Here is a 14,004-nt window from a genome sequence, read left to right as displayed (position 1 = left end):
TATAATTTTTAGCATGTTGAACCAAATAGACAAAAAGGGGGGGGGAAGCCCTAATTATCTTCTGCCTTCCAAAAGTGATCACCAACATTTTCACTGGAAAAAAAAGTCCTCAAAAACTCAAACTCCAAAATCTCAACCCAATTGAGATTTTAAATGAAGTACGTATGACGCAAAACCCCTATTCACTGCATTTAACTCAGCACTGGAGGATGTAAGTGTAAACAGAAATAGCATTTACACACAGAACAGAGGCATGTTTGAAACCTTTTATTAAACAGGCAATGCATTGTGCAACAGTTAAGGACACAGATGCCTAGTGGAAAATTTTAAAAATTATTTTTGGAAACAGTCTCTGAATTGAAGAACCCTGCTATGCTCCTTCCTCTCCTCAGAGTGACTATCTTCAGGAAAACAGATTGTTTCATAGCTGCTCTTGGAAATGGCATCTCCCTTTTACCACGAATGTCATGCCTACTAGTAAACATGAAAGAAGACAGGAACCACAGCAAGACAGCGACCAGAGACATAGGCTGATCTCAAGTGGAAGCACAGACATCCTGCCGAATGGTTTCTCTTCTGGTCTTGCAGGGTGTCCAATTTCTTTTCTGTTTTCTTCCTTGTCTGAGGTCTTTTTAATCAGGGGAATTCTAAAAGACTTACATTCACACCTTTGGGGACAGGAACTCATTCCTGTACGTTTTCAATGTTGTTCTTGTTTCTGGGCCCCTCTGGCCCAGGATTATGGCTTTATGTTTATCCTCTTTGTTTTGCCTTGTTCCTTCCTCTTTCCTGAGCTCCTCATAACTTGATAAAATCAATCTGAAGTTTCACAGTTTGTTTGCCACGATTTACTGGCAGTTTTTAACAAAGTGGCCTGTCAAGGCAGTGGGCGTGTTTTATCAGCACACTGCCAACCTATTTTATAATTTGGGGCATGTCACTCCAAGCTTGAGATTTCTTTCTGGCAAGTTCCATCCAGGAGGGCTGATCCACACTGGCATAACTGGCTCTTTTCAGCTGGTGCAATTCCTTCTCCGTCATCACCGCAGACTGAGCTGCTGGAAAGGAGACAAAGCAAACAGAAACGAGTCTGAATGTTCACTTAAGCCTCCTGGAGTTCTTGAAATAAATGATGAGGTCTCAACTGTGGTCTCGAACCCAAAATTCATTAATGTGTAAACATGTAAAGAAGACCTAGACAGAGAATATGTAATCTGTGTAATAAAAAGGCTTCAGAGCAGGCTCAGATAGTTCTGGCAATGTAGTGAAGCGAGGGACTTTCAGAATAAAACTGCAGGGACTCCAGAGGGGGGTTGCACAGCAGTATCATTTATACTTAAAAATGGTTATGATGGTAAGTTTTCTATTATGTGCCTTTTACCACAATTAAAAATTAAAATTGAGACAAATCTCAACTATGCTCAGTGAAAGAATCAGATACAAAAGGTACATATTTTATGATTTTATTTATGAAATGTCCACAAAAGACAAATCTGTAGACAGAAAGACTAATGGTTGCCTAGAGCTAGGGGTGGGAATGGGGAATGATTGTAAATGGGCATAAGGCTTCTTTCTGGTGTGAGGGAAACATTCTAAAATTAGATTGTCAAGATGGTTGTGCAACTCTGTAAATACATACTCATTGTAAATATACTGTCGTCCCTGGTACCACTTGGGGGACTGGTTCCAGGACCTTTCCCACTGCATATACCAAAATCCATGCATACTCAAGTCCCGGAGTTAGCATATGAAAAATTGACCCTTTGGATACTCAGGTTTTGCATGCTGAGAAGACAGTATTTTCTCTCCGAGTTTGGTTGGAAAAAACCCAGTATATCATGTTCTCACTCAGAAGTAGGCCCTAAACATTGGGCATGCAACCACAAAGGCAGGAACAACTGACACTAGCAGGGAAAGGGTAGGGAAGAGGAAAAGGGACATACAACCATCTACTGGGTACCATGTCCACTACCAGGGGAACAGAGGGCTTGCTAGAAGCCCAAATGTCATCTGCACACAGTTCACTTATGTAGCATATCCTCACATGTAACCCACAACTCTAAAAAAAAAAAAAAAAAAAAAAAAAAAAATCAGTGTTTAAGTGGACCTGAACAGCTCAAACCCATGTTACTCAAGGGTCAATCACACTTAATGAATTGTACACTTAAAATGGGTAAGTTTTATGACACGTAAATTATATCTCAATATATGATGTGTAATAAATTTGATGCGGCAAGTAATTCAGAAAAACCAAATGAAACTAAAATGAAAGCCGAACTGCAGGAACAATCCAGAAAAATGATATCAAAGTGTTTGGTGATATTTGCAGATTTCATACCCAAGTTCTGATGGGACAGTGAGATTCCTCTTTGCAGCCCCTCCTTGAGGTTGAGCTTTGCCCCCTGCCTCCGGTCCACAGCGGGCTTGACAGGGGTTATCAGGAAAGACTTGCTGCGAACAAAGTCAGTTTGCTTCATAGGCTCCTGTGGGGACACAAGAAGACACATACTGTCCAATCACGATTCAGACAAAGCAAACACAGCCGAAGTGAATGAGCCACGGGGCTTCTCTCCCAAGATGAATCGCGCTGCTGGCACTTCCTTGGGAGAGCTCTGGTGTGTCAGCTCACTGAGGCTGAGATGCCAGAATGCTGGAGCCCAGACCAGGGCACACAAGTGCATCACAGCTTCTTCCCTGTCCCCACACCTGGTCTCAGTCCCAGATGTTGGATGGCAGGGATTCCATTTAACAAGTCAAGATGAATTGTGTTTAGAAATAGTTTTGTACTACTTATGGGGCACAGCGTTCACTATCTGGGGAACGGGCCACCTGAGACCCAATCTCTACCACTACCCAATATGTCCATGGAACAAACATGCACACGCACCCTCTGAATATAAAATGAAAAATAGTTCTATGACTTGTATGACAGTTAGTATGATTCTAGGTGCTCTGAACTGGTTAATATTTGCTTTTTAAATTCCCTAAGCCTGCATGAGGGTCTTCAGGCCTGGGTACAGTGAAGGTTTTGGTTAAAATGAGGGGAAGCAGGTCCTACCACAGGGTCAGGCTTCCTTCCCCACATGGCAGAAACACTCTTGTGGATTTATCGTGGTGCTTTCCAGGGGATACAAAAACTGTGTCTCGGCCTCTAAGCATGATTGTTAGGGTTGGTGAAAGTTGCTTTAGTTCAGAGCACAATATGGAAGCACAAGTTCCAGCCCTGCCTGTCCCACTCTCCAGGTAAGGAATAAGGAGCCCAGCAGGTGGCCAGCAGAGTAGAAAGAGCTGCTTGGCTCCTGGATCCTCACTGCACAACCAGTTGAGATGGAGCTGTTGACACTGATGCTGCCTATCTAACCCAGGAGTTATTTTAACCTCCTTTCATTTTTCCAGATGCTGAGCTGCGTTGCCTAGGAGCCAGGGAGCTGTCTCCACTTCCTAAGTGATTCACCTGCTTCTCTGCGTCCATAACAGCCCAGCACATGCACAAGCAGGCAGACTGCTGCACCATGGAGGCTATCATTTGCCAAATCATTGATTTTGCTTCACTGGCCCTGGACATCAGCAAGCATCACTGGTGATGGTCTCTGTGATGCCCATGCAGGACAGACATGTGGCCTTTCCGGAGGTCCAAGTCCCACCCCTAGCCGCTGGCTGCTCCCTCCTGCACCCAGAACAGAATGTGTTTGCTTAAGCACCTGGGCTCTCTCGGGTGCCTTGGCTTGCTTTCCTGGTTCAGACTTCAGGGTCCGTGCCCCAGGCTTGTCTTCCTGGTTGGATGGCTGGTTCGAGCCCCCTCGCCGCTTCTGTCGAGCGATGGTGAGCCAGGGTGGCGCAGGCTGCCCGTCGGCTCCAGGTGCTGGTGCTGCTGGATGCAGCCCCTTTTCTGCAGGTAAAGGAATAGAGTTATGCAAAACTATATAACCTATAACCTGTTCAGTTGCAACTTCTGTTTCTCCTACACAGAGAACACTACTGCTGTGCCTCAGGTTTCAGGGGGTCTGGGAACCCCTCTGGTGAAACCGTTACTTTTCTTTAGGGAACTGTGTTTTCTTTTTAAAGATGCACCAAAGATATTATACCCTTCAGTCTGAGCCACAAAAAAGTAAACGCGAACTGTTCCTATAACGCCAGCATGCACTTGAAAGCCAATTTCCTCCTAGGAATCCTTTCTAGGAGATAAAAATAAGTACATAAACAGGTAAGATTTCTTGGCCGGATTTGGTGGCTCAGTCTGTCATCCCAGCACTTTAGGAGGCCGAGGCGAGTGAATTGCCTGAGCCTGTAGGTTCAAGACCAGCTCCAGCAACCTGGCGAGATCTCCTTTCTACAATAAATCGAAAATTAGCCAGGCATGGTAGCTCAGGCCAATAGCGCCAGCTACTTGAGGTGGAAGGATCACCGGAGCCCAGCAGGTTGACGCTGGGGTGGCCGTGAGTGTGCCACTGTACTACAGCCTGGGCGATGGAGCGAGACTCCAACTCAAAAAAAAAAAGATAAGATTTCTTTAATATAATCCCATCACTTTGGACCAGTACATTCTACCTGATTCCCAATTTGCTTGAATGCTACAGGCACACTATTGTTCTCTTGTCTTTTAGAGACATCGAGCATAAACTTCCCTTTGTGGAGTGACACCAACAACTAATCTCAGTTGCTTTCCTTAATGTTTCAGAGAGAAGAGAAATAGTGCTCCTAAAATCTTATGTTTTGTTGAATTTTCTTTCACATCAACTGTGCTTATCTTTGGGTGGCAAGACTGTGTGGGTTATTCTCCTCCTCTTACTTTTTGACTCTTCTATATTTTCATATTTTCTATGATGAGAAGTTATTGCCTTTCTCAACAAGGAAACCCATGGATTAAATATGTGACTTCTCACAGCTATAGCAAAAGGATGATCCAAACATTCCCCATGAGCCTGCTTCCAAATGTTTGCCTGCCACTAGATAAAACAAAGGCAGAAATGTATCTCCCACACACCTGGCACCTTTCCCATTTCCCTTCTATGCGGTGCAGGTGCACCTGGGTCAACCAGGTGCTGACAGGGCCTTTTCACAGCAACACGTGTGGATGTCCAGGATGAGTTAATGTCATCGCTCTTGGTGGCCTGATTTATTCTACCCCTTACTTCGGTGGTGTAGAGGATGTTACTCACTTTGCTTTTGTTTCTGCTTCTAGTTCAATCTGGAGTTCTTTTCTCTCAGTCCCCAGGTCACCAAGGAGGGGTGAGAGACAGAAGCCACTGCTTTGCAAACTGCAGTCTCCTGCCGGGGTTGAGAAGGGCCTTTGGCCTCATATACAGGCCTCCCCAGGCCCTGGCAGTGGGAGACTGCCTCCACTCTTTTCCCAGCTGCTCCCTGAGTCCTCCACCACACTGGTCCCCTAGGAATCCTGCTCCATCTCTTAGACTCATCCCATGTCCACTTCCTGGCTCTTTAGTCTCTCCCAAGCCACTGACTACGTCCCAGCTGCTTTGTAAAATGCATGGGTCTTCCACAGCTTCAAGAAAAATAAATCACTGAGCCTCGATCTTCTCCAAAGCCCCAGTTCTCTCCTCTCCATTACCCTAAACTTAAACAACCTCTGCCTGTGTCTCATCGGCGAGTTTCTGAACCAACCATGAGGTGAACACTGCTCCGTCCATCCTCCCGACAACCGAACCCTAAATCCCAAGGTCTTGTCCCTCCGCAGATCTGATGTGACCATACATCCTCTCTTGGGTGGGGGGCCTCTCCTGGGGCCCTCCCTCCAGCCTCTGAGGCCCTTTTCTGACGTTTGCTCCTCCCAAAATATTTTCTATCTTCTACTCCTGATTTCAACATCAGATTTGCTTAAGTTGGTCTACATGTACAATCCAGTCCCTACTTTCTTTCTTTTCTTTTTTTTTTTTTTTTTTGAGCTTGAGTCGACCTGCTGGGCTCAGCCGATCCTTCCGCCTCAGCCTTCCAAGTAGTTGGAACTACAGGTGTGTGCTACCATGCCTGGCTAATTTTTTGATATATTATAGAGACGAGGTCTCACCAAGCTGCCCAGGCTGGTCCTGAACCCCTGGGCTCAGGCAATCCTCTCACCTCAGTCTCTCAAAGTGCTGGGATTACAGGCTTGAGCCACTTCGCCCAGCCCAATCCAGCCCCTACTTTCTATTTGTAGCCAGAGTCCAACATTTCTACTCTCCTGTTCCACCTTTCTTTCTTCTTTCCATTAATTAATTCACTCATTCACTGTTTGCTATGGTCAAGGACTGTGCTAAATATGATGTGAGAAAATAAACAAATTGCCTGTTCCTTCTGAAAATTAAATGTCTAGGCAAGTGGAAACTGGAAAATAAAATTTACAAAGTAAAATGTCCAAAGCGCTGTGTGGACACAGGGCCTAACACTGGTGGGTGGGAGGTGGGAGTGCTATCTAGGGTGGTGGCCTGAAGGAGAACAAATCTTCCATGCTAGGCATGGAAGTACAAGGAAATACCTCATTGGTAGAGGGGGCAGAATGAGGTGTGTGTAGACCGGCCTTGAGGAAGGGTCTTCTCTTTTTTTTCTTTCTTGTTTTTATCCTCACGGGGAACTGTGGGTTTTAAACCATGTGCACACGATGGAAGTCATGAGAAGAGTGAGTTTGACTGGGGAGGGACGAGAGGCTGGGAAGATGGGAGGGGGGCTGTGGCCACAGTTCAGTCGGGAAAGCTGACGAGAGCTGGACACCCTGTTTCAGAATCATTCCTGCTTGTCCATCAGGGCCCCACCCAGATGTCACCTCCTTCACAAAGTCTGTTCTGGTCGGTCTCCTAACTCTTCTGTAACTGCCTTGAGACCCCCATGTGTCTGGCACTACACATATTTGCTAGTTGACCATCTACCCCGCTGATGAATGCTTGGTCATAAGCACTTCTTATTTATTGAACGAACACATGCCACAGATTGTGTACCAGGTGCAGTTTTAAAGGTTGAGCTTGGCAAGCAAGAGTTAATTTTTTCTTTTCTTATAAAAAGAGCATGCTGGCAAAATTCCATCCCAAGCATAGAGGTGGGGTAGCAGTGTTTCCAGCTGTTGTGTGTGTGTGTGTGTGTGTGTATCTGTACTCATGTGCAGACTCACAGGAGTGAGTGCCCTAGCTGGGACAAGCTGTGCCAGTGTCACCAATGCCAGTGTCACCAAGTGGTGGGCCAGGCATCTGGCCAAGGTTTTCACCATCATTTCTCTCCTTTTTGGTTCCTACCTCTTTCCTCCAAATACTGATCTTTCCTTGTATTCTGTCCTCTCTTCTTTCTCACCTTCTTCCTTGTCAGGAATTCAAAAAGGTCAGAGGGTCCTGACAGCTTTCAGACCCTTTCACTAGGACTGTCCAGGGTCACCCTCATGAATAAGGGGGCAGGAGTGGTGGATGAGGAGTCTAGACTCACCACTCTAGAAAGAAGAAGAGCGAAGACCCACTCTTGTTCTCTAATGTGGTTTATGAAGGCCTGAGATTCCACCTGGAACCTCACAACAGGCAAGTGAAGACAAGAGTGATGGGTTGGACACCATTTTCCACAATGCCGCACCCAAGGGAAGTTGCCCCTTTGTTCTAGGTGAGCATGGGCACAGAGAAGCTGGGTGATAAGCCATTCTGCTCTGTGGCAGGAGGCCCGCGTGACCTCTCTTTTCTCTAGTCCTACTCCCTGGACTTGGCACCTGGACGTTACGGGCAGGGTTCTGGAGTCTCTGCCACCCGGGGAGGGCAGGAAAAGGGAATGAAGACACAAGCAAAGTGCAGGATAAGGCAGGCTCCAGAGGCCAAAGATCTTATACTGTGATGACTCTAAAGTATGAGCTACCATTCAGGGTCAAGGCTGCACCACAAAATAGCTTCTGAGATTAAACACGTTCATAAAGTCATTAATCCCAGGATAATGCAGATGTGGCATTAGTTCAGATAAAATCAGTTGAAGAAAGTCCTTTGTTTGCCTCTTCCTGCCTCAATACATAAACAACCTTAATCTCCTGGGGATTTGGCTAATGGGCTCTGACATCTCAATTTCTCCTTCCCAAATGACAACAGGTTGAAGGATGCCTGGGTTTGCCACAAAAAAAAAGGTCCAGGAGCATTTCTCACAGACTAGAAGTCAGAAATTCAGTGTCTGTATCTGTGTGACACCCTTGACTGAGGGTCCCATACACAGTTGCTCTGGGAAGAAAGGCAGTAAGTGTGGTTTGCTGTTTTGCAAATGGGGTGCGACACTTCTAGAAGGCACGGTGCTGTAGATACAGGAGCTGAAGCAGCCACAAAGTTCACTCCAATTTAACATAAGAGGGAAACAACTTTTGATCAGAGAAAATACTTTTTTTTAAGGAGTCCCTTAAAGGAACAGTTGATAATTTTACCCTTCTTCAGACTTCTTCCTTCTCCTTAGCATGCTCCCCTACCTCAAGGACTTATTTTTAAAAAGCATAGTGTTCGCTGCTAATTTCCAAGAGATCCTGTTCTTGGGTTGGGTACAATGGGCGTGGTAATCAAGACTGTGTCCTCCCTGGGGCCAGGGCAAGGATACAGCCCTGAGGCCTGCAGAGCTAGGTTTAGGGCCTCAGGCTAGCACTGTGCTCTCGGGCAAATTCTAGGACCTCGCTGACACTCAATTTTAAGTGCAAAATGAGAAAAACAGCATTGCCTACACTTCCCACTGAGATAATCCACTTTTTACATCTCCCAGTGTGGCTGCCAAGATTCCATGAGATGATCCACTATCTATGCCTCCCAGTATAATTGGGAAAATGTAGTGGAATACCCCTACTTATACTCCCTAGTATAATTGTGAAGATTCTGTAAGATAATCCACGATCTACACTTCTTTGAGTGGTTGTGAACGTTCCAGGGATGGCACTTAGCATAGTGCCTGGCACCCATGTGTAAGCTTAAGAGAGTTAGCTGCCACGCAACGGCTGCTGCTGCTAGTGTTGTTATTATTGTTCCCACTGGAGGAGGGTTGTAAACTTGGGTTAAATTTTACCTTGGACCTGATGGAGACCAGTGTAATTCTGCCATGAAAACATGCCTTCCTCCCTGTTGTGATAAGAAAACCACAGCAGGTGCTGCTGGATTGTGTCCCAGTCTCTCATGGGACCAGGCAGCCAGGCAGTCTCTTAGATGCCTGAGGACACTGTCTGTAAGGGTTCTAGCAGACTGTGTCTTGATGCTGTGTGGCGTGTATCTGCCGGCAAGCCCTAGGGCAGGCGCCTTATCTTGGTCATCTCAGCAACTGCTGTATGCAGCACAGCTGGTCAGCAGATGAGAGTCAGCAGGGCCTGAATAAGGCAGTCCTGCCCGTTCTGGGCTCCAGGATTGCTGAATTGTGCACTAGAGTCCTGCTCCTCCGGACAGACACTACATATCACGGAAAGCCTGGCCAGCCCTGATGTGGTGACACACTGCCCAAGATGATGGTCAATTTTCACATGTATCCTGGGCACTATACCCATGTACCACTCTTAAGATATGCCCTCACAAAAGAACTCTAAAAACCCTGGGGAACAGAACCACAAAGTTTCCAGACCCACATACGGTATTATGACTGAGCCATTTGTATTCAGGAAGACCTAAAATGAACCATTCCAAAAATCCTCAGCATTCAACCATTTCCAGAGATGTTCAACCACCCCTACAAGGAACAGATGCATCTTATCACTTCATTTTGACTTACTGCTTGGTGATGACTATTTCTTCTTCCTTTTCCTTTTTTGGGTGCCTATTACAATTCAACCTTAACTGTACTGTTTCATTCAGAAAAACTTCTGTAATGATCACCTGTTGGGGGGCCAGGGTGGGACTCCAATACTGGATCACACCCTATGACACCCAGGACATCGCTGTGAGTCTGTTAAGAACACCGTCTTCTGGGTGAGAGGCAATGAGCCGTACAATGTAAACGCTCATGGTTCCTTGCCCTCTGGCTGAGAAAACAAAGCAGGTAACACACAGCAGGATGGCAGGATTCCCAGGCCTCTGAAAAATATGGTATATGCTGTCCTTCTGAAGCAGCAATTTTTTTTAATGATCAATTTTTTTAGTTTACATAAATAGCTTATAGAATACCTTTACAAACCATGTTTTTCCAATATATTTATGTTACAACAGACAACACTTCTGTATAAAAGTATTTGTGTCAAATTATTTTGCAGAGAAAGTGGAGAAAAGTGAGGAGAGAATAATATTTCAAAATGAATCCTCAACTATTGGCTTAAAAATTTGGCAATTATTTCCTTTTATAAAAATTGCAGGTTTGTAACTATAAAAAAGTGCAGTGCATCAATTTGATTTAAAAGTCAGTAGTGCCAAATACATTACCTGGGCATCAATTTTTTCTTTCTAAATATATTCAGATTCTGAATTTTTACACTTATTAAACAGTAGTTTTTAATAACTATCAAAATCTTTAGTTACATAATCCCTAATCTGGATTAAATTATGGTAGTGTCAATATTTTGTAATTCCAATCTATTTATTCACCAGTAAAATGTAATCTTTGACAACATCCCCAGAGAATGAGCCTCCTATGTGTAGGAAGATAATAGTCTTATTACACTTGCTACCAATTAAGTTATTTACATGACTGCTAATGTACCAAAATTTTAAAATCCACATTGATGCTTCCACTTGAATAAAGTATAAGTAGTCATTATCATACCAACACTGAAGAACTGATCATTCCTGAAACAAGGAACAATCTTTTGCTAATATTTCTTTTTTTTTTTTGGAGTTGGAGTCTCACTCTGTCACCCAGACTGGAGTGCAGTGGCCGCTCCCGGCCCCCGCAGCCTCGACCTGCTGGGCTCCGGCCATCCTTCCACCTCAGCCTTCCAAGTAGCCGGAATTACAGGTATGTGCTACCACGCCCTGTTGCTTTTTTGATTTACTGTAGAGATGAGGTCTCGCTGCTCAGGCGGGTCTCAAGCCCGCGGGCTCAGGCAATCCGCTCACCTCAGCCTCCCAAAGGCGTAGGATTACAGGCTGAGCCACTGAGCCCAGCTAATATTTCTTAACTATGGTGTTTAGTCTTGGTATTATCAAGCACAATGAGTACGGGTGGACTGGTGGATTAAGGCAAAAGAATATAGGCTAATCCCCTTAATAATTTATTCTATATCTTCTTTTAAATTGCTGCTGTGGTTTGGCAACTACAGATCTGCTAACTAACAGACACACGTCCCTTATACCAGCATGTTAAGCATAAGACTAATATCTTGGTGTTTATAGCACCTTCTCTAAATTTACCATTATGTTCATTTCACAATCTTGATTTTCAAATGACACCATTTCTTGTTATGTATCTTGGCTGTGTAGATTATTTTTCCTCATTAAAAATATTTAAAAACGATTGAGTCAAAATCTACTCAGTCTTTGTAAGCAATCCGTTGAGTAATTTTTCATTTTTACAACCATTATCTGCATGGCTGTTGCACTTTTTTTCTGTCATCTTCTTCACATAATCAATGGGTCCTTTTCCCTCAAATGAGGAAGGATTTTTGAATGAGCCTCCAATCCTATCCCACAATGTGAAACACTGTCCATAATGGTGGTGTGTATGATGAGCTGAGCCATTAATAAATGGCCTTAAGATTTGGGGGACACAAAAATCACCATCGTGAATAGAAATTGTCCAGATATTAACCACGATGTACAAACCTAAATAAACCACCTTGTGTAATGGAAAGACAAAAGAGTATATATGGTAGGGTAGACTCTGAAGGAAGCCATCCACAGGGTGAAAAGCATGACTTGCAAATGGCGTAGGAATCTTTCAAATATGATGAGGAGCCGGGCTCGGTGGCTCAGCCTGTAATCCCAGCACTTTGGGAGGCTGAGGTGAGTGGACTGCCTGAGCCCACGGGTTCGAGACCCGCCTGGGCAACTTGGAGAGACCTCATCTCTACAATAAATAAAAAATTAGCTGGGGCATGGTAGCACGCGTCTGTAGTTCCAGCTACTTGGAAGGCTGAGGCGGAAAGATCGCCGGAGCCCAGCAGGTCAAGGCTGTGGTGGCCAGGAGCAGCCACTGCCCTCCAGTCTGGGCGACAGAGTGAGACTCCAACTCAAAAAAAAAAACAAATTTGATGAGGTTTATGGGTACGCTTATATACAAGTTTATGATGAAGACCTCTATGAATCCAGTAGATCAGCATGTCAGTGAAAAAGAGGAAAGATATAACACTAACAAGGAATTGAAATCAGCCATATGGAAACTCTCCTATGTTGTCATATAATTTGCTGTAGCCTCGCAACTCTAGCAGGAACAATAAAACAGTAGGAATACTTATCCATGGCAGTGACTGGACAGTAAACATAATCTCTTGATAGACTTGATTCTTTAAAAACTGTGGATGTTTCATTAATGAATGATCAAAGACAAAATAATAGCTCAGAGTTGCACAGATGAAATAAAGGATATAAGCACCAACATTTGTTACAATCAGAAGACTAATAGTTTGTCGGAAGATGTCATCTTCTGGCCATGTGGCTGGATATATGTATGGTGTAAAAAAATGATCATCTGCAGCATTGAGAACAAGATCCATCTCCTGCCCCTGGAGAGCGTCTGCCACCGCTAGTGACGCTGCGGCTCACCAGGCTTCCGAGGGAGCTGACAGTCCAGCAGCAATTTTTAAGAGCCTTTTTTCTTTCATAACATTTCTTTCTTGTTTATAAAAGTACACACACACATATTGCATAGATTTAGATAGTAGATAAAAGTATAAAGAAAGAGACAAAAATTTCCCATAAATCAGCAACCCAAGGGAGCTATGTGAACACTTTGGCATACTACTTCCAATATTTCTCCGTTATGCTGAAATATGCATCACATTTCAGCATATGCTGAAATACAAATATATACCCTAAAAATACACATCAATGGCTCACTCATTCACAGGTCTTCAAAACATGCTCTGTGGAAGAAGAGGCCTGATGTTTGCTCTCCAAGACTTCTGATCTAAAGTGGATGCATCATTATCATGTCGCACAATTAGCTGAAGCCAGAATGGTCAACTGTATCTTAGTGTCTTAATAAATAGAGTGATAGTCTTCTGTTTTTGCCTGCCTTCCAGGTCCTCTGTCACAGCCCTGGTTTGCCTGGTGGGAATGAGACACGTAGACAGATGTTAAGAGGACCTCGAGAACGGAGGTGAGCCTGGGTCCTGGGAACATAAGGAGACCCGCCCAGACCGTAGGGTATATGTTGGCTTCCTACATGAAGAATGTTTGAGGCTTTTTTGTTTTTATTTTTTACAAGCGTTTATTGATCTATTGTCAGTCTTGACTCACACAGACTACTCCTGATCAATACATGCTGACAAAGTCTATAGTTGCTCTTCACTAGTGCTGTCCCTGAGCCAGGCTCTGTGATCTTGCCACAGAACTCAGGCTTGTGACGCTTGCCTGAGGAGTTACCTCGAAACTGTGCTGAGTGTTTTGAGAGTAACAGCTTTTCACACAGCAAGCCCCACTGTTAATGATATGAGACAGGGTTGTGTCCTGGTTCCACCTTCAAATTAAACTTATCACTACCCCTTCATTTATTCATTCAGCAACACAGTCAATAGTCACTGCTCACTGATTCCATATTTGAGAATTCACCTACTCGCTAAAATGCATTTGTAATCCCCAAATCAATACTCATGGTATTTTCACAGTCATCTGTAGAACTGCGCAAAGCAGCAAAAAATTTGATTTGCCTGATGCACACCTTCCCAACTGAGGTTAAACAAGGTGAAGCTCTGCCTTCTTGTTTCAGCTCTTACACTGTGTACAAGTATCCTTTTTGTGGTCTACTTAGTGCCACATTTGGGGGCTTTTTCTTGTCGATTTTGCTGTTTAAAATGGCCCCAAGGCTGGGCTCAGTGGTTCCGCCTGTCATTCCAGCCTGAGCCTGCGCTTTTGAGACCAGCTCGAGCAACGTGGCAAGACCTCGTCTCTCTCTTTTTTTTTTTTTGAGTTGGAATCTCACTCTGTCGCCCAGAATGGAGTGCAGTGT

At 44.4% G+C, this 14,004-nt stretch overlaps 2 protein-coding genes across 2 annotated transcripts in view; both read right to left on the bottom strand.

Moving 5' to 3' along the window:
- Positions 1-252: 252 nt before the first annotated feature.
- The window catches only part of KIAA1211L (KIAA1211 like), an 85,139-nt gene continuing 71,387 nt past the window's right edge, over positions 253-14,004 (bottom strand). The window contains exons 10-12 of the mRNA XM_021711535.1: positions 3,702-3,889; positions 2,339-2,483; positions 253-1,055 (exon numbers count right to left, since the gene is read on the bottom strand). Coding sequence (XP_021567210.1) covers positions 916-1,055; positions 2,339-2,483; positions 3,702-3,889 — 473 coding nt within the window. The 3' untranslated portion in view covers positions 253-915. The remainder of the gene's footprint in view (positions 1,056-2,338; positions 2,484-3,701; positions 3,890-14,004) is intronic.
- On the bottom strand, positions 11,365-12,605 carry LOC103258745 (lathosterol oxidase-like). The gene is given in 2 exon segments (XM_008056412.2): positions 11,365-11,790; positions 12,095-12,605. Coding segments are annotated over 2 exon segments (882 nt in total). The 5' UTR covers positions 12,551-12,605.

This window comes from Carlito syrichta, unplaced genomic scaffold (genome assembly GCF_000164805.1).
Source record: "Carlito syrichta isolate Samal-C Ts95f unplaced genomic scaffold, Tarsius_syrichta-2.0.1 Scaffold302353, whole genome shotgun sequence".
Classification (NCBI taxonomy): Eukaryota; Metazoa; Chordata; class Mammalia; order Primates; family Tarsiidae; genus Carlito; species Carlito syrichta.
Note: the sequence above shows the minus strand (reverse complement) of the source record. Positions and strands in the feature narration are given on the sequence as shown.